Below are 18,292 nucleotides of genomic sequence, written 5' to 3' on the forward strand. Positions count from 1 at the left end.
GGACTGAAGTCCGGCCATCCTAGAAGGAAGGAAGTTCACATGCTCACAATGATTCCACAGCTCGAAGTGGATCAAGCGCCACTTTTATCAGTGGTCAGAGTTTCGCTTAGCTTTTACATCTATCACTGGGATAAAGTGAGATAATATATGTGAAAAAAGTCAGCAGACTGTCAAGCTATACAGATGTAAGATACCTGAAATGTTATTTACATTGTAAGTGTAAAAGGGATTAGGGAGGACAGCAACTTTGGAGAACATTTTAGTATTTCCTCAAAATGGTAAACATAGATTTATTGTATGACCCAGCAGTCCCACTCCTAAGTATGTCCTCAAAAGAACTGAAGACATATGTCTGCCCAGAAACTTGTGTACAGACGTTCACAGCAGCATTATCCATAATAGCCCCAAAGTGGAAACAATCAAAATGTCCACAACTGATGAATGAATAAACAAAGTGGAGTGTTTCCACAGAATGGAATATTATTCAGCAGTAAAAAGGGATAAAGTACCGACACGTGCTACAACGTGGATGAACCTTGAAAACATTTTGCTAAGTGAAAGAAGCCAGGTGCAAAAGATGACATATTTTATGATTCCATTTATATGAGATATCCAGACTAAGCAAATCCACAGAGACGGAAAGTAGGTCAGTGGTTGGCAGCGTCAGGGGAGTGCTAATGAGTATGGGTTTCTTTAGAGGGTCATAAAAATGTTATAAACTTAGTGGTGCTGGTTGTACAACTCTGCGACTATACTGAAATCAGTAGATTGTATACTTTCAAGGAGTCAATTTGATAACATGAATTATATCCCAATAAAGCGGTTATTTAAAGGGGGAGGGGGAGGGGAAGGAGAGTTCGGGCCAAAATGGTTTTGTCTCCTATCACTCTCCGCTTCTGTAAGCACCACTACTACCCGGGTCCTGAAGTCGTCTGTCAAACCCAGGAATTTTTTTTTTTTTAAGCTTCATTGAGAAAATGCGAAGTCTGAAGCATAAGCAATATGAAAGCCAAGAAACGCCATTTTACTCCTCCTTCCCTCCCCCTTTTTTGTGCGGGTCATTTGTTCAGAGGCTTCCAAGGTGCAGCTGGTGAAAGACCCACCACCCAGGAGGATGGGCTTCCTATCATAGACTGTCCCCTACTAACCAGCAATGCACATGTTCGCTGGCTGGCACAGCAGATCTGTGATGCCTTTTTTCCCACCAGATCTCATTGTCACGGTTGCCACAAGGACAACCCCATGTCTTTCACACCAAAACCTAAGCGCAACTCCCAGACTGCCCATGGCTGAAGGCTCCCCCGGCTCCGTCTGCTGTGATGGGGACAGACTACTTCCCGGGCCATCTGGCTTTCACTCATCCTGTGCTTTCTCTCCCGGGTTCCCTGTCTGTCTTTTGTTTTGCAGTGGCTGCTTCAACCCCCAACTCCACTGCTGGCGCGGCCATGAATTCTCTGACCTCTCTCGGGACTCTGCAAGGACTGGCAGGGGCCACTGTCGGACTGAACAACATTAATGCACTAGCAGGTACCATCGCAGTGAGCATCTGCTGCTCTGGTGGACAGCCTCCCCCCAGATTCCCCACAGACAGTGGTCAGCCAGAGATGACCTAAAAGGTTACGTCACGGGGAGAGCTAAAGCTTGGGATGGAGGAGCAGAAGCACATGTTTTGACAGGCGTACGCTGCCTACCTCTGTTTTGTCTCCAGAAGTACCCCACCCTCACCACGCCAAGTCTTTTGTAATGTGTAGACTGTATTTAGCCACAGGTCTCTGTGGTCGACAGGTATCTGCAGGTTTCGAGGGCTTTGGTTTGATTCTAGTTTGGTTCCCTTCATCTGAGGGGAGGAAGTGTGTTATAAAAGAAAAATCAATGGGCTAGAAATCAGGACGCATGGGGCCAGCTCCCAGTCACCTGCAGGAATCTGAGGCCAATCACTGCCCCCAACTGGACTTCAGGGTCCCATCTGAAAACTGAAAGTTCTGGATCAGATGATCTTAAGGGTCCCCTCCAGCTCTAAAACCCAAAGGTTCATGGCGATTATACAGGAGGAGAAATGAGGCCTTGGGAAGCAGAACAAGGCTGAGTGGCCAGGAGCCGCCCCCGAGGTACCGTCTGGAGTCTTTATCAAGCTCCCGGAGTCAGGGGTCACCCTACAGCAGTGCATCTGCTAAGGGCCCCGTTCCACTAACGCAGGTTGAAGCAGAATGAGGCAAACTGCTTACAGAATTACTTAGCTCTGAAACATACAGACTCGCCAAAGCACTCGAAGTTGTGTACACAGCCTACCCATTTCCGGCATTCTAGATGTATGGGGAGAATAGTGCCCGGCCGGAGGGTGAGTCATATCTGAGGCTCGAGCTTAGCCTTGGCCCCTCCAACTGGGGAAGGTCCTCGGTCCACAGAAGGGACACCTCAGTTGCCTTTCCCTCAGCTTGGGCCCGCACCCCTACCCCGTGCCTGAGAATAGCCCATCCAGAAGGACCATGACAGCCTGACTCGGGGACCTAATTACCTACCGGGCAACCCAGCCTCTGCCCATTCTAAGCATTAAGAAAAGGGTCCTTGGCAAGTTGCCTTATTTTAAACCATGATTGACTAAGTGTACAGTTTTTAAAGGGTGATCAAGCAGTAGTTTTTTTAAAAGCAAAAAAAAACAACACCCCAGCAATTCTATATCTTCAAATCCCAAAAGAATACCTTGCAATTTGTTTGGTAAAGAAGCACCTAGAACTCATCCAAATGAAGACTAACTTTTATAATCCAGATAAGAGGATAAGTCGTACATTTAGAGGTAGGAAATGTGTTGAGGTTTTATTAAATCCTTTTATTCCAACGCTTTGGGGAAAGCAGTCATAACCTTGGACTGAGTTTTATCTGACCAAAGGCCAAAAAGAGCAGACAAGAAAAAGATTTCTTTCCTTCCCGACCAGATAGCTGTTGATTAGCAAGCACGTGTTGAATGAAGTGGTGGCCGCGTGACAGCAGAATGTTTTACTCCAGTGAAGCTGCCTCCAGCTGCCCTCCTGCCAGCAGCCCTCATGGCCTTGCCTCCTGTTTCTGACCTTGTTCTGCAGACGCTCCAACTCACTTGTCCTTCCCCTCGGTTGCAGACGTGTGTTTGCACACATCCCTTCATGCTGCTTCTCTTGCCCCAGGACCTAGTTCCCCTAAAACAAGGAATTTGATTTGATCGCCTGCCTGTCCTTGGTCTGCACAGTAACAGGCCAGTGGGAATGGCTGTCCTCCTCAGCACGTGCTCATGACTGCTGTGTGTTGTCTGTGTGGTCCCGCCTCTCTCCATCCTGTTCTGTTGTCCTTTGCGGGGATTTTCCCATCGTTATCATGAGCGATTGGAGAGGGACTGTGTTGAATGGCAGAGAGACCGTGAGTAGTTCCTGTGTGGGACCTGTGTTATTCCAGTTTTGCTCCTGGCAAGAAAAACAGCCTTAAATTGTTTTGTTTTTTAAATTCTTTGCCATTGGGTTAATGTAAGTACATATAGGTCATGGGAAATTAAGACTGTTTCTAGTTTCAAATAACCCCTACTAGACAGTATGAACCAGAAAAATGTTTAATCAAACCAAAAGTCATGCACAAAGAAAAATACATTCCTTCTGATTGGGTAAATTACTGTCAGAGCTATTTAACAATCCCGGCACCGGCTTGGAGCTAAGATTTGCTTTCTCAAATACCGAGAGAAAACCTTCTAATATAGAGTGTCCTCTTTCAGACCGTTCTTCCTTAACAGACATGATGATGCTACCTGTCCTACTGGATAAGAAGGTAGTCAACAAACGGTTACCTGGACAGAGGCAGCTTGACAAATAGTTGGCCACGGCTTCCATATCATCACCATTTCCTCCCCCACTCCACCCAGGAGCCATTACTTGCTACCGTAAGGAGAGTTTTCTGGTTTTCTGAGTAAAGCCACCTCTTTTCCATGGACAAAGGAGCCATGGAGAAAAGTAGGTAGATGGAATCCAGTTAATTCCCAAACTCATCCTGGGAGAATCTGACTGCCTTCCCTGCCAGAGGGCCTCTCAGCTCCGCACAAGGTACAGCTTCGGATGGTAGACAAGTAGCTGAACCAGACTGTTTGAGCTTCATACCCTTGTTCTTCCTCATACACTCATAGAAGGAGGGACTTAAAAAAGGACAGCACTCTAAAGCTTAAAAGCGGAAAACAGCAAGATCGGAAGGAAGGAGGAATGTGGGCAATTCACTAACAGAGCTTTCCCTTCTGGATTAGTTGAGGGTTCTCCAGGCAGGTTTCGTATACTAATAGCTGAACGAAGACGAAGAAAATTATTTTTTGCAGTTACATCCACCCAGGAATCTGTATCTGATTTTGTGCTTTAATGTATGTCAAGTGACATCCTTATTTTTCCTTTTTTAAATGAGCTAATTCTTCCAAATGGCTTTTACCATATAGTGTTTAAAGTTAGGATTATCTGCATATCACCAGCCACAAATGCCTGGTGAGTAGTGTTTATGGAAATATTTTATGTAAAGGAGAGAAAAGATGCGATGCTCTGGGCATAGTGTTGCGGTGGCTTGTCACCCTTGGTATGCCTTGTGAAATTACTGTTTTAATCTGTATTATTGGAATATATAAAGATACATGTAGTTAGGTACATACACAAGGACATACAACGTCACATACACTTGTGACCATATTATTAACACAGGCATGAGTACAAGTGCCACTAATTGTATATATTCATATTCATCTACCCTGATTTTAGACCTTTCTTAGACCTAAGTCCTCATTATCAGCTTGCAGCTTAGAAGAATATATCCCGTCTATACCAAAGAAAATTTATCCCAGCAAATAGACACAAATCTATGAGAATATATTAATACATTCCTCACTTTTGCCCTTTCTTTATTTGGTATAAAGCCTGGCCTAGGGGTGTACAGATAACTGTAGTTGGCTTGTGGCACTCCGCCACCGACTCTTTTTTCAGCATCACCTTCATGCTGGCCATGCCAGATGTACATGCTCATCTTTATGGGTGGGTCCTTCTAGGTCATTTTCACAGGTTTACTCGATAGTCTCACAGCTCCCCGGGACTCCCATCGGGGAGGACCTGGGAGAGCGGCTCAGTTAAAGCACGTGGTAGTCTGGATGCGCACTAACTTCACTGCTAGACTATTTGCAAAGACCTTCCCTCCCTCATTGAGGTTTGCCAATCCATTTGGCCTTTTCGAAGGAAGCCCTGTTCTTTTAAGGGGAAGCATTTTATTCAACTAACCTTCTTCAAACCTCTGTTTCGATTGTCCAGAGTGTTTAGATGGAATCAAGTACCAGCGGCTGAATTGACAAATGTTATCTTCAGTATAATGACTGTTTAATACAGAATGACATTAGATCATTGATAGGAATAACTCTGAAAAGTTGAAAACTTCCTTTGATGGTTTTTAAGATTCTGCCTGGTAATCAATCACCTGTTCTACCTTGGCCGTGGTAAACACACACCTCAGAAAAAATTAGAATAGACTCCTTCATAATAAGAAACTTCAAGCAACGTCAGCAGGACCTCTGCTGGCCACCACCTTTTGAGCTTAGTTGGTATCGGCTAGAACTGCTTGAAATCACTTTCCTTTTCAGGAAGCTGGCTTTCCACGTTCATGGCCCCCAGGTTTTCCTTGACACTCCAGCCCCACCCCAAACGTCACCCAAGGCCCATTTCTGTCCCCTCAAGCCCCGCAGGGAGAACACCAGACCTGAGGCTCCATGAGATCCCTCTATCCTATCTTGTGTGTAGTCCTTTTAATCTAAGAGATGAAGGTGTCAGAAGAACAGAAGCATGATGGAGTAAGTAGCACACTGCCCCCTCCCCTGTGTCCTGTGGATGGCAAGCAGAAACATGGATGGGAGTGTTGAGGTGATTCTGGCATTTGATTCCTCTGTATAATTTCTAAGCATCCTTCTCTTAGTTGTCCTCTATTCTCATTAGACTTACAATTTTTTTCAATTAACCACCTTTGCTATTTTAACATCCTTAATCAATAGCCCTAATTCCTTCAAGATTCTCATTAATGTTTTCACTAAGTTCTTCCCATAAACATATCTTTAAAAAAAAAAGTCTTCATCATAAAGGGAACTCAAGGCAATTATGATGTCACCTCTTCCATTTCCTGAGTTTATAGAAAAGTTCACACTCTATAAAGTATTACTTGTTTTGACTCATATTCAGGGAAAAAGTGACACAGTCAACAACCATAATAGAGCAAAAGGGCAGCCAGGAGACAAGGAAAAAAGTTTTAAAAAGTGTGCTGGCCGTCATCCAGTTCACATGGGTTAATATTAGCCAAGATCCAGCTTTTCAGACACGGGGTCACTTCAGTTGACTGAAAAACATGGCATGGGGTGCTCTCATTGGCGGAAACCCCAGTTCCACGGGCACTGATTAATATTCAGGCCTGTGTGTCTGTGTGTGCGTCTGTTTGCTGCTGAGAACAGCCCCATCCTGTTTCTAGCCTTTCATACTGAACAAGCAGCTTCAGTTAGGTACACGGAGGGGAGGGAGCCGCATTTTTTCCCGCACCTTTAATTCTTCATCGTCAGCGAGGCTCTCCCTGAGGTCCTTGTCCCTGACAGCATCCTTCAGCTGTTGAGGAAGCCGGTCAGCGGAACTGGTGATTCACTGGTTTATTGAGTACAGAGCTTGTGCTCTCTGCCATTTCCTCATCAGATAGCTTAAGGGAGAGCAGTTTCAATCCTGTCCTTCCCCCTCGAACCCTGGGGCCATCCCACGGCTCCTCAGAGAGCCCAGTAAGTGGCCTAAGTGTACAGATGTCGCAGGCCTCTGCCACTAGTGGTTTTTTACATGCTCTCAAGCTCTAAGCGGCAGAAGGCTTCTACTTCAGAAAGAGAACCCCAGTCCTTGCCAGCAGCGCACTGCTGGAGCTCAGATGCACTGGCTCTCTGTAGCGCCTTGGTGAATTCCGTCACTGGCCTAGGGAGTGAGGCTTACCGTCGCTCAGGGGCTTGCGGTGGTCGTCTGTGTGTCTGGCGTTATTACAATTTGTCACTTCATAGTTTTGTCTGTAAGTTCTTGTTGGTGTAATTGGTGTGCTCGCTGCATGCACTTGCTGTCGTACTTGTGTCAAATGATTCTCTAACTTCCTTTGGAAAGCACTAATGAAAAGTGCTGTTTCTCTTCTCTATTGTTGGGTTTTTTGTAAAGTTGCTCAAATGCTCTCAGGTATGGCGGCTCTGAATGGAGGACTTGGCGCCACGGGCTTGACGAATGGCACGGCGGGCACCATGGACGCCCTCACCCAGGCCTACTCAGGGATCCAGCAGTACGCGGCCGCGGCGCTGCCCACGCTGTACAGCCAGAGCCTGCTGCAGCAGCAGAGCGCGGCCGGCAGCCAGAAGGAAGGTACGTGCCTGGGCCCGGGCCGGAGGGCAGCGTTCGCCCACAGAGCAGAGCTCCAAGGAACTTCCACCGAGCCCCTGTCCTGAGAGAAAGCAGTTGTTTTATTTCTCCTACTCATGTTCGTTTGGTTTTTCATAAAGAAATATGACAGGCCCTTTCAGTCTTCTTTCCTGTCGTATTTAGCTTTACTGTTCCTCTCCCTGTTCAGGTGGAGTCCTCACCCTCTGTGCGCCAAACGCAATTACCTAGTGATTGCTGCCATCAAAAAATTGTGGGGAGCACCCTCTCCCGAATCAGCAGGGCCACCTCTCATTTCTCCCTTTCCATACAAACTCCTCGTTAGAGGAAGGGGTGGGTCGATGCAGCCCCCTGTGGGCTCAGCCCAGCTTTCCTACAGTCCACGTCCCCCGTGATGGTGGAGCTCACCTCTTAGTCCACGATGGTTTCCAGGTTAATGAAAAAATCCACTCTTAGGTTTGACTCAGTCTCGGTTTAATCAGGGGTCTTCTGGGGAAGCAAGTAAGTGATTGATTGCCTTGCTTCTCTGCTGGTAAGAAAAAATAAACATCAGGAAGTGAATGCTAAGAATAAATGAAAGCTAATTATAAAGCAGTTAATGAGCTGGCCCGAGTAGGGAGGGCTTGTCTCTTTCTTTCCTCCTTTTGGCTCCTTCCTCCTTGATTGAAATTGCTTTTAAAGCAGAATCTGCACTGTGATATTTATTCTCTTTCTGACTTGTTTTGAACACACGAAAAGAAGTTAGAATAGGGAAGTACTTGCTGAAGATGTTTTTAAAATTTCTTTTCCTTCTCCTGTATCCTCACCCCATCCATAGTTCCAGACTGGTTTTTGTCTGAATATTTTGACTTTAAACATGGTGTCCTATAAGAAATAGAAGGGTTTTCTTTTTAAGTTGGGAATAGTAAAAGGGACACAGCTTTAAAGACACTCATGTGTTTGTGTTTCTGTTTTTGTTTTTGTTTCGTTTTGCAGTACGCGGGCCTCTCACTGTTGTGGCCTCTCCCGTTGCGGAGCACAGGCTCCGGACGCGCAAGCTCAGCGGCCATGGCTCACGGGCCCAGCCGCTCCGCAGCATGTGGGATCTTCCCGGAGCCCATGTCCCCTGCATCGGCAGGCGGACTCCCAACCACTGTGCCACCAGGGAAGCCCTGTCTTCCATTTTTAATGCTGTTACATATAAACAGAAAAATATCTTTCTTTAAAAAAACAAAAACATGGGCTTCCCTGGTGGCACAGTGGTTGAGAGTCCGCCTGCCGATGCAGGGGACGTGGGTTCGTGCCCCGGTCCAGGAGGATCCCACATGCCGCAGAGCGGCTGGGCCCGTGAGCCATGGCCGCTGAGCCTGCGCGTCCGGAGCCTGTGCTCCGCAACGGGAGAGGCCACAACAGTGAGAGGCCCGCGTACCGCAAAACAAAAAAAAGGAAGATAGTTGAAAATCTGAGTTTCATTCTTTCAACTTTCTCTTTCCTCTCAGCTGTGGCTGTTATTGTTGGTTTTTTTAAAACTTGCACAACTGTTCAGACAACTGCGTTTTCCCCAGGCGTGTGGAGACCCAATGTCATAAATACCTCAGCTTCCCAAAGGAAGGTCCCTTTGTCTTGTATTGAGGTCCCTGTGTCTGAGGTCTGACTACCATGGTGACAAATGAGGGTGGTAAGGAGGGATCCTGTCAGATAACCGTGTCCTCAGGAGAGACCGTAAAAGCCAGTTCCCCCACGCGCGTCTTAGAGAGTGTTGGTCACTTCTCCCTCACCCAGCAGGGCCTCACAGCAAACCATATAACCTGGGTCACTGAGAAAACATCTGTCACCAGCAGACTCGAAAGTCAGTAGCTTAAGGAGAAAGTCCGGGCCTGGAAGTTGCTTCACACCAGCTCACTGCCCTAAATTTCTATGCCTTAAGTTTTAGGCGCTGCTTGTGCAATAATTAATCCTCTGGGATTAATGTAAAATAGTTCAAGATAAATACTGCCCGCTCCAGATTATTTATATTTAGGTATGTGGGCTACCAGGAGCATGGGTTAGTGCTTGATGGTGTTTTAGGTTTGTTCAGGTCTCTTTAAATGGTCTTCCATCTTCTCATATGTCTCTTCTGATCACCTTCTTCTCAGCCTGTTAACCTGTGCTCAAGAAATTTAAACCGTCTTGACATTAGCTTAACTAAAACATAATTTAAAAGGCAGGTCATACTGAGAAGCAAAGGAAAGACCCCATGATGAATTCCACTACTAAACAGAGTTTTAGATTTTCTACTCCTTAGTCCTGTTCTTTAATCAAGAAAGTTGAGTCAATTTGATGTATTTAGTCGTGTACCCTGGTATATATTTTCCGACTGGAAAGTGAACCAGTCTGGCCTTGTAAAGAAATGGTTTTAATATTTTCCCCAGCTAAATCTTCTGAAGGGTTATGGCATCCCTACAGATCTAAATTCAGGCAAGCTGACCATGTTTCCTGCCATTCCTAAATATCCTCTGAGCTCTTGCACACCCTTCCCATCTCCCTCTGTTTGCAGGAGGCATGTCACACACACAGCATTAGGTAGAGCCTCCAGATCCCAACTGGCGGTCTGATACAGACACCCCCAGTGCTTTCTGCTACATCAGGTGCCCTATGAGACATATGAACACGAACACCCAGCCAACTGGGACCAATGATAGAACTGAACGAGCTCTAGCAAGTCAGTCACGTACACTAGAGGTCTGAGGAATGTGTGGCTGGTCAGCAGGTTTTTACTGAAGGGAGACAGAAGGAAGACACCTAGGTTGAACCCTCAAAAAACTGTTTCTTTACCCTTCGTGTCTATGGCAGTAGCCTCCTTCACTGAATATTAAGAGGGTTTCCATACCAAGTCACCTTTTTCTCATTTTCGTGTTAATGACTTCGGCAGTTTGCAAAATCCAAGTATTTCTTGGTGATGAGGAAAAAGACAGCCTCCTTGGGTTTACCTTCTTCCCGTTTTCTTAGTCCCCTGTCTGGCCTGGGTACGTTCAGAATGCACTGCATTTGAGAAGGCCTGGGCTACCCGGGCGTGGCCAGTAATCTGTCACAGTGCATTAAAACTGCATTTTCTCCCCAGGCTTCAGGAGGTGAGCTGACTTCACAATTCCCATTGGGCCCCATTAATCCTCATTTGTGCATTTGGACCTTCTATTTAGAAGGCATATCCAGTCTGGGCAGTACCAGATCTGCCCGATAGACAAACTGCAGGGGACGCACACACATAGTGGCCCTCAGAACACCCACCTCCAGTGTTTTGGTTTTGCATCTATTCATATTAAGTTTTGACTGTTTAAGAGTTGTCTTTTTTTAAGGAAAAAAAAAAACAAAGAAACATCTGGGGACCTAACGCTGTAATTGTGCCCCTTTAAATACAAACTGTGTCTCTTGCACTGGAACATGGCTACGCCCCTGGAAATTGTGAGCAATACGGAAAATTAAAGTGGCCATGTTAACACTTAAATAAGAAAGAAATGCTTCATCTCTGTGGCTTCAGAAATTTGCCTCAAGAAGATCTCCTTGTGAAAAGTCCCATTCATTAGAATACTTTTTTGTCTTTTATGATTGTGTGTTTGTGTGTGTGGAAAGAAACTTGGTTTGACTTTTCTTTGCAAAGATGTTTATCCCTTTTATTTTTACAAAGTTCTTTCTACCCCAGTTCTCCTTCTCGTCGGCCCATACAAACAGACACTCACCCCCCAGCCCCTGGGGCTTCCCAGTGCAGCAGGCAGTCCTGGTTCCTCTCCTGCGAGAGCCAGTCAAGGCCCCGTGAACCAGGTGCTTGGCTACTTCACCAGTTTTATGAGCTCCCTTCCCTCCCAGACACCACGCCCAGAACATCCTGGAGGCATTCAGCCCTGCGGCCTCCCCAGAACCATCTGGAGAAGGACCTACGACTCCCCCAAGCACCCTCTGACCTGGAAAGCGTTCTCACCTGTGACGTATTAGGTGGTGATGACATGCTGTAATCATTGGGATTCCCTCCTTTCTGCTTCCTTTTAAGCTACAGCTAGTTCTTCTGCAGGTGGCTATAGAGAGATGGGAGAATGAAATGGAAAGGAACTTAAGAGTGCTGTCCTGTCTGGTGTAGCTAAGATCGCCCCTACTCTGTCCTCGTTCCTTGTATTTCTGGAAGTTACGGTGGAGAGCCAAGAACCAGGCTTCACTTAGTCTCTGATCAGCTTGTGCACCTCATACGCTCAGTTTGCAAGGCTAATTCCCAGTGGTGTCATTCCGATCACAGTTGTGAAACTCTAGCACCTACTTTTTCCTGCCTTGACTCGTTGCCAGTCATTTCTAAGAAAGATGATTATTAGACTGTGTGTTAAGAGATCTGCCAAATCAGAACTGGATGGATAATTAGGTAAATGATTGAGAAATCCAAGCAGCATTACTGCTATATTCATTACTTCTAAATTGCTGCAATTTGCTTAGAATACACAGGACACTGTATCCAAGAGAGAATATATACTACGAACTATAAAACATGGCCACGTGGGAAAAACCCACGCCTGCATTCTCCTACCTGACTCTACCCCTCGGTCTGCCACCTTCACGCCCAGGAAGACTGAAGATACGTGCTCACGTGCAGTAAGCAAATGTGACCCACAGGTTATAGATGAAAAGGAAGCCATTCTTAACCGGTGTCTCTTTGGAAGTCAGGAAAATGTGAAGGACGACTCCTGTCCTAAAAGACATACCAGCACTGGACTTGTATCCATCTCTGTGTGAGGGAAAGCCAGGTGCTTAGCCCATCTGTTGTTAAAGCATTCCTGAGAAGAGGCTTTGGGAACTAAGAAGTGCAGAATACCTTACTCTGATCTTTTTTTTTTTCCCCCTCTTTAGGTCCAGAGGGTGCAAACCTCTTTATTTACCACCTTCCACAGGAGTTTGGAGACCAGGACATCCTGCAGATGTTCATGCCTTTTGGAAATGTTATCTCTGCTAAAGTCTTCATTGACAAACAGACCAATCTGAGCAAGTGCTTTGGTATGCAAAAGAAACCCAGCTAGCATATACAGTGCACTGCCAGTAAGGAGTCATGGGAAGGAAAATGTAATGGCCAGTATTTTAGATGCCAGGATAGGGCCTTCAATGTGTGTGGTGGTTCCAGGTTGTCTGGATCCATGTAAGCAGACTGGGTCAAGTCATCAAAAAGGGAGAAAAGACCTGGGAGAGAGGAATGATCTGGGAAATTAAATGCCCATATAGTAGGTAGTGCTCTATACTGTACTCAAGGGTCTTACTGCCTATAACTAATCACCTTTCATAGTTGACCAGCAACAGTCTCTTTGGGCCCCCAGTTTGAACCACGGGCTTCACCGGATGGAAGGAGTTTACAGACTGTAGTGTAGTTGAGACTCCTGATACAGAATGGCACTGCAGACACTTTGCCACAGACTCCATACCCTTCCAGGTCCACTAGGACTCAGACCCTGTGGGTGTAGGCAGCACATTGTACTGGGGGCTTATTGGGGGCTTACTGTTCAGCATCTGGATGTACATAAAAACACACTCATCAATGCACACACCTTCACAGTAGGGGTGTGCTCAGGCCACACCCAGCACTGCAGCTCCGGGAGCCCAGGGACGGTGGCTGGTTTAGCTCATGGTGACATGAAGTGCTGCGGTGTGCTGGGATGCTGGGATCTGCAGTGGCTGCCTGAGTGGGTGGAGAGCGCAGGAGATGCAGGTGTTCTCAGAACACTGGACATCCCAGCTCCTCGGTGGCCCGAGCTGTCGCGGTCTCCTTCCTCAAGCAGCCTGGACTCCGGCCCCCTGGGGCGTTTCCGCTCCCTGAGAGAGTGTGGCAGGCTCACTGCCTGCCCTCATGTTTTACAGAGGAGAACATTCATTAAATCTAGTTCTTGTTTTATTTTTTGAACGCTTGTGTTCCCCAAAGTAGTTTAGAGGCTAGAATGTTCAGAGTATATACTTCTAACTTGGCAAGTTCTGGCCCAGTTTGAGATGCAGCGTTTGCTTTAACCACTCCTCCGATTTAATGACTCACATTGGTCATAGGTGCTAAGAGTAGCACAAAACAAAATAAAGTAGAACAGATGTGGGCAGAGGAGAACAAACAGAAGTGGGCACGGTGAAGAGGAAAGGGGGGGACGGCTCCTGCAGAGGCACAAACTCAGACTTGGCGCCCGGCTGACTGGCGACGGGCGGCCAGCCTGAGAGCGCTCTGGCTTCTGAAACTCCACTCGCATAACGTCCTTCTGATTTCCGTGCTGTCACCCAGGAAGGTCTGAAGCCTCTGTTGTTGGGGGGATTAGCGTGTCAGCCATTTCAAGTCACTGTTTCTATCCAAGTGGAGAAAGGCTGTTAGCCTGAACCCATTACAGGTATATAAATGCCCTTGTAATGGTTCATGAGAGAGTGAAATGGAAAGTAAGTTGTTACATAGGCTGTGTGCATGTCTCAGTAAGGGCTCCCCATTGGGAGCTTCCCTGAACAAGGCTTGCGAGCCAGACATTTATAGTCCTCATTGCTAAACAATGTCCTGAGCTTATTTGGAGATTAGAAAAAGGATTGTAGTTCATGGTTTGATTTTGAGAAAATATTTACCGTCTTGGAAAGAGATTATATCAGCCCCCAAACTACTTAACCACTGTGTTCATAATAATGCATCAGACAGTTGTATTTAGTGTTATGCACTATGTTTTCAGTTTTTATTAAAAAGCTGTAACATCCCATACGTAGGTGTCTCCGTGAGACAGCCTAACTTCTTGGGGTCCCAGGTTTGCTGGTCATTAACGTGGTACCCCATTCTTCATCCTAAGCTCTTGGCCAGGTTTTGTTATCCACTTTGCCTTTGACCCATTTCCATTCTTCAATCATCTTGCTACCTCTGGATAAGATGTAGGAGGAAAGAAAAATCAGCAAAAATCTTAGATTCAAGATCACATTTATTGGGAATTTAAATTTAATAAAAATGTAAACCACCATTTTGCATACAGGCAGCCTATGAGAAGCTACTCTGCTTATACCGTATGCCTATTTTTATCAATCAGCTGAGAACTCTGCTAAAGGTATATATTTATGTCCCTTTCTTCCTCCTCTAATTTGTAAAGGAATGTTCTCCTTAGCTTTATACTTTAATAGTAGATAGATGGAGAACTTGGTATAAAACCTTCTGAACAGGGGATGGTCAGAGCTGAAATCCAATCAGTATAACTTCCTTTCAACAACAAAAGTAAGTAGGGACAACACTTTTGCACTAGCATTACCTAAAGAAACTTTTTGCATGTAACCCCTGCCCCCAGTGAAACAAAACTATGTGGTCAGAATTCTGTTTCTGGGTTTTGGCAGAGCCTGGGTGGTCGTCAGAAGCGTCTGAGTGTTGGTACAGAGAAAGGTGGTGGGAAGTATGTCAGGATGGCTGTGAAGCCCTGAGCTGTTTAGACTGTTTATATTCTCCAGGACAGCTGGGGATACAAGGTAGCAATTTCCATTCCGCTGAATTCACTGGAGCTTTGAAAATGGAAGTTGAGATAAGGAGAACAGGCACAGCATTTCCCCTGGGCCCCTAGGTTCCTCTCAGTAACAGGTCCAAGTGGTAAAAATGAAGTACAGATTATTCTAGAGTTAATTCACCAACTGACCCCGTCCTGTATACATGGAGAATTGGAATGGAAACAGGGTCTTGGGCAGCAGTACCGGTTATGCAGCCCTTCCCTCAATGATCCTGCTTTTAAACCTCACCTGGTTGGGGCATGTGAGCCTCTGGGGGCCCTTGGAGACCTAGAATATTTGTACCACTGCTTCTAGGAGCAGCACTTACTGATGTATTGGAGGCTCGTTCAGGATTCTAAGGGACTTTAAACACAAACAGGTTTGACTGAAATCAGTAAAACAGACTAAATTGACTCAGTGTTTGAGATTTTAGCCTTCTGCAGAGGGGTTTTGTTCTCATGATAGCAAGTTAGCATCCAGCCAGCTTCTCCACTGCTTCTCAGTGGATGTTTCCAGTGTTGCCCCTAAAACATGACCTGCAGTCCGTGAACTGAGTAGAGCTGACCCGAGACCGCAAGCTGGGCACGTGTCACTTAGCATCTGCAGCCACCCTCCTTTGCTCCCCTGCCTCTCCATCTTGATTCCCGCCCTCCCTCCGCTTGTGTCTTCCAGGTTTTGTTAGCTACGACAATCCCGTGTCTGCGCAAGCTGCTATCCAGGCTATGAATGGATTTCAGATTGGCATGAAACGCTTGAAGGTCCAGCTGAAGCGCTCCAAAAACGACAGCAAACCTTACTGATCCTAACCCCAGAGGCTCCCTGCTCTTATTTTAGCTTTCTTAGGGTAAGTCCCACGAGCCAGCCTGGGCTCAACAGGAAAGGCAGAGGAGGACCACATTGCCAACTTTTACCAAGAGAGACGGTTATTTTTACAATAAGGCCTCCATTACCCCCTCCCGGGCCCCCTACCCAGTTCGCCATAAACTCGGCTACCTTGTTTCTAACGAGTAAACTCCTCCTCCACTTGTACCACTTGTATTCTCCTTTGTTTTGCAATTTGAATCTCCTTTTACCTTTTTAAAGAAAAACACATACACAATAAATGACATCTTAACAACTTAAAAGGCAAACAAAGGCTAACGTGCAATTCTAACTCTGAGACCCACCCCCTCCCCCTCCCCCTCCCCGTGCCCCAGAGCACTGCCTGGAGAATTCGCCCCTCCTGCCCGCGCCCACCCCGCAGAGGGGCGCCAGCTGTTCATAGAGGGTAAGGCGGTGGCCTAGTGGGAGAGAAAAGCCAGGAGAAGCACTTAAAAACAATACAAAATGTCTTTCCACTACATTTGGTTTGTTTTAATAAGTAGGATTTTATTTTAGTGTTCAATGAAACATGACATTTATTGGTCAGATTATTACACTGGTTGTCTATTTTGTTATTGTTTTATTTTAGTTTTTAGAAAGGATTAATGTAAAAAAAGATTTAGAGATCTGTTTCTTAAAGCTACAGGGTTTAAAAATTAAAAATGAGTGAAAATACTTGATGTTTCTTGAAAGATAAATTTAATAATAAATAAGTAATACATAAATACTACATAAAAAGAAAGCCACAGGCCTGTAAATTTTATTTGTAAAAAAAGCATTTCTATTTTTGTACAAAATTTTTACTGCCTCAGAAATAATGGAAGTTATTTATTGCCTATTGTTAACTTATTGGGTACCTAAAGAGCAGCTCTCTGTGCTAGCCAGATCCTTCTGAAGTAGTCTCTAGAGGAATCGTTCTAGGAATGGGCTTTTTTTCACCGTTGAACCCTAGGCCTCAAGTCCATGCTTTATCCTCTCGGTGTCTGTATCTGTCTGATGATTTTGTTCGTAACTGCCATTATCTAGTTTACAGTTCAGTCGTCTGACTTTCCCCATCTGTTACATTCGTTGAAACTGGACCCTCTCCCCATCCTTTGCCAGCCCCTCACCCCAAAACACCCAGAATCCATCCCCTCTCCCTCTCCGGATGGATTCTCTTGGGTTCCTTTGTGCTGTGGATAAAGAGTGTAAGAAATGCAAATTACGTGGATGGCTCGTAGACTCCCTAATGACCTAAAATTTGCATTAGTTTTTCTCCTGCACCCTGAAGAGTGATTTTGTTGCTGCTGCGTAGATTCTGTGTAACTTTTTACTCTCCCTGTTTTCTCCCTAGACATCTTCATGCCCGTTAGTTCACCGTTTGCCTAGCATGTCCCTGTGGCGTCTCAAAAAAAAAGTTTCATCGTCCCGTCATTGTTTCTGATGTCTTTCTGACCTCACATCATATTTGGTTCTCCTACTGACCTTTGATCTAGTTTGACCTTTGAAATTTGCATGTGACCTCATCTAGCTATGAATTCTGGGAAGTCAATGTGAAAAACATTGCTGCATTCATGCAAGACTGAAATTTATTATTACACAAATTAATAATAGGAAAAAACCTGTGGCAAAAATGTTTCTTTTTCTTTCTTTTCTTTTCATAAAACAGACTTGAAAGTATTATACAGGGATTGGCATTCTTCCCGGTCACTGGTAATAGCAATATGTGTCCAGGGACACAGAATGTTGGTTTCTAACAGACTACTTCCAAAAACAGTTTGAGAAAAAAACTGTCTGATTTTAAGTCTCTAGAGGTCTGTAATAGTTTTTACATTTTTCAGGCAGTGTAAAGTTTTTTGATAAGGCCATTTTAGGTGGCTCACTTTCTCATTAAGATATATATATAGAACCACTTTTTGTAGATTAGTATAAGAAAAATATTTACCCTGTTTTGGGGCAAATGCTACCTATTTGTGTCACCTTTTGCTGAACTGACTCACAGTTAGACAATCCATGGTTTAATGCACATGAAATTACCTATATTTTATACTGTTTCAATGTACAGGAGAAAGGTTACTGTAAACTGTGTTAACGTTGGTGCTTCTGTGAATTAAGTTGTGGTTTCATCATGAGTCTTATGGTCTTAATGTTCTTTGTTGATAAGACAAGTTTAGAATTGGTTTACTTAAAACAAAAAAGAATTTCAAAAAAAAAGTTGTTTGCTTACAAAAAATTTCATGTGAGGGAAAAAAGAAAACCTATTCCAGAGTAAGTTTTGTGTTGGCTTGTAAAGCATTGATGTCTTTTTTTTTTTTTTTTTTGGTGGACTATTTAGATGTGTTTGTGTTCAGCAAAATGTGATTTTTTTTTTCTTTTAAAGAAAAAAAGTGAAAATATATAGTGCCAAATTCCAAAGGTACTTCCTTCCTAGAGCTTCAGTGTGTTTCTTGTGAGAAGTAATTTGATAACATGGGTATTTTATTATGTGTTTTGTATAAATCCCTAATATTTAAAAAACAAAAAACAACAAAAAAAAGAGGTTAAAAAGTTTGTTAACTTGCTATCCTGTGGTCTTGTTGCCTGAA

The 18,292-nt window shown here is 44.9% G+C and overlaps 1 protein-coding gene across 4 annotated transcripts in view; it reads left to right on the forward strand.

The window, feature by feature from the left end:
* Positions 1-17,899, forward strand: part of CELF2 (CUGBP Elav-like family member 2) — a 165,539-nt gene extending 147,640 nt beyond the window's left edge. Inside the window, exons 9-13 of one of the 4 annotated variants that reach the window (XM_007452570.1) lie at positions 1,408-1,527; positions 7,197-7,394; positions 12,255-12,398; positions 15,540-15,711; positions 17,062-17,899. In XM_007452570.1, the coding sequence (XP_007452632.1) occupies positions 1,408-1,527; positions 7,197-7,394; positions 12,255-12,398; positions 15,540-15,667 (590 nt within the window). In that variant the 3' untranslated portion in view covers positions 15,668-15,711; positions 17,062-17,899. Of the gene's footprint in view, positions 1-1,407; positions 1,536-2,319; positions 2,324-7,196; positions 7,395-12,254; positions 12,399-15,539; positions 15,743-17,061 lie in introns of those variants that run through there. The other 3 variants (XM_007452571.1, XM_007452568.1, XM_007452569.1) reach the window with 3 other exon arrangements.
* Positions 17,900-18,292: the final 393 nt, after the last annotated feature.

Source organism: Lipotes vexillifer, unplaced genomic scaffold (assembly GCF_000442215.2).
Source record: "Lipotes vexillifer unplaced genomic scaffold, Lipotes_vexillifer_v1.1 scaffold628, whole genome shotgun sequence".
Taxonomy (NCBI): Eukaryota; Metazoa; Chordata; class Mammalia; order Artiodactyla; family Lipotidae; genus Lipotes; species Lipotes vexillifer.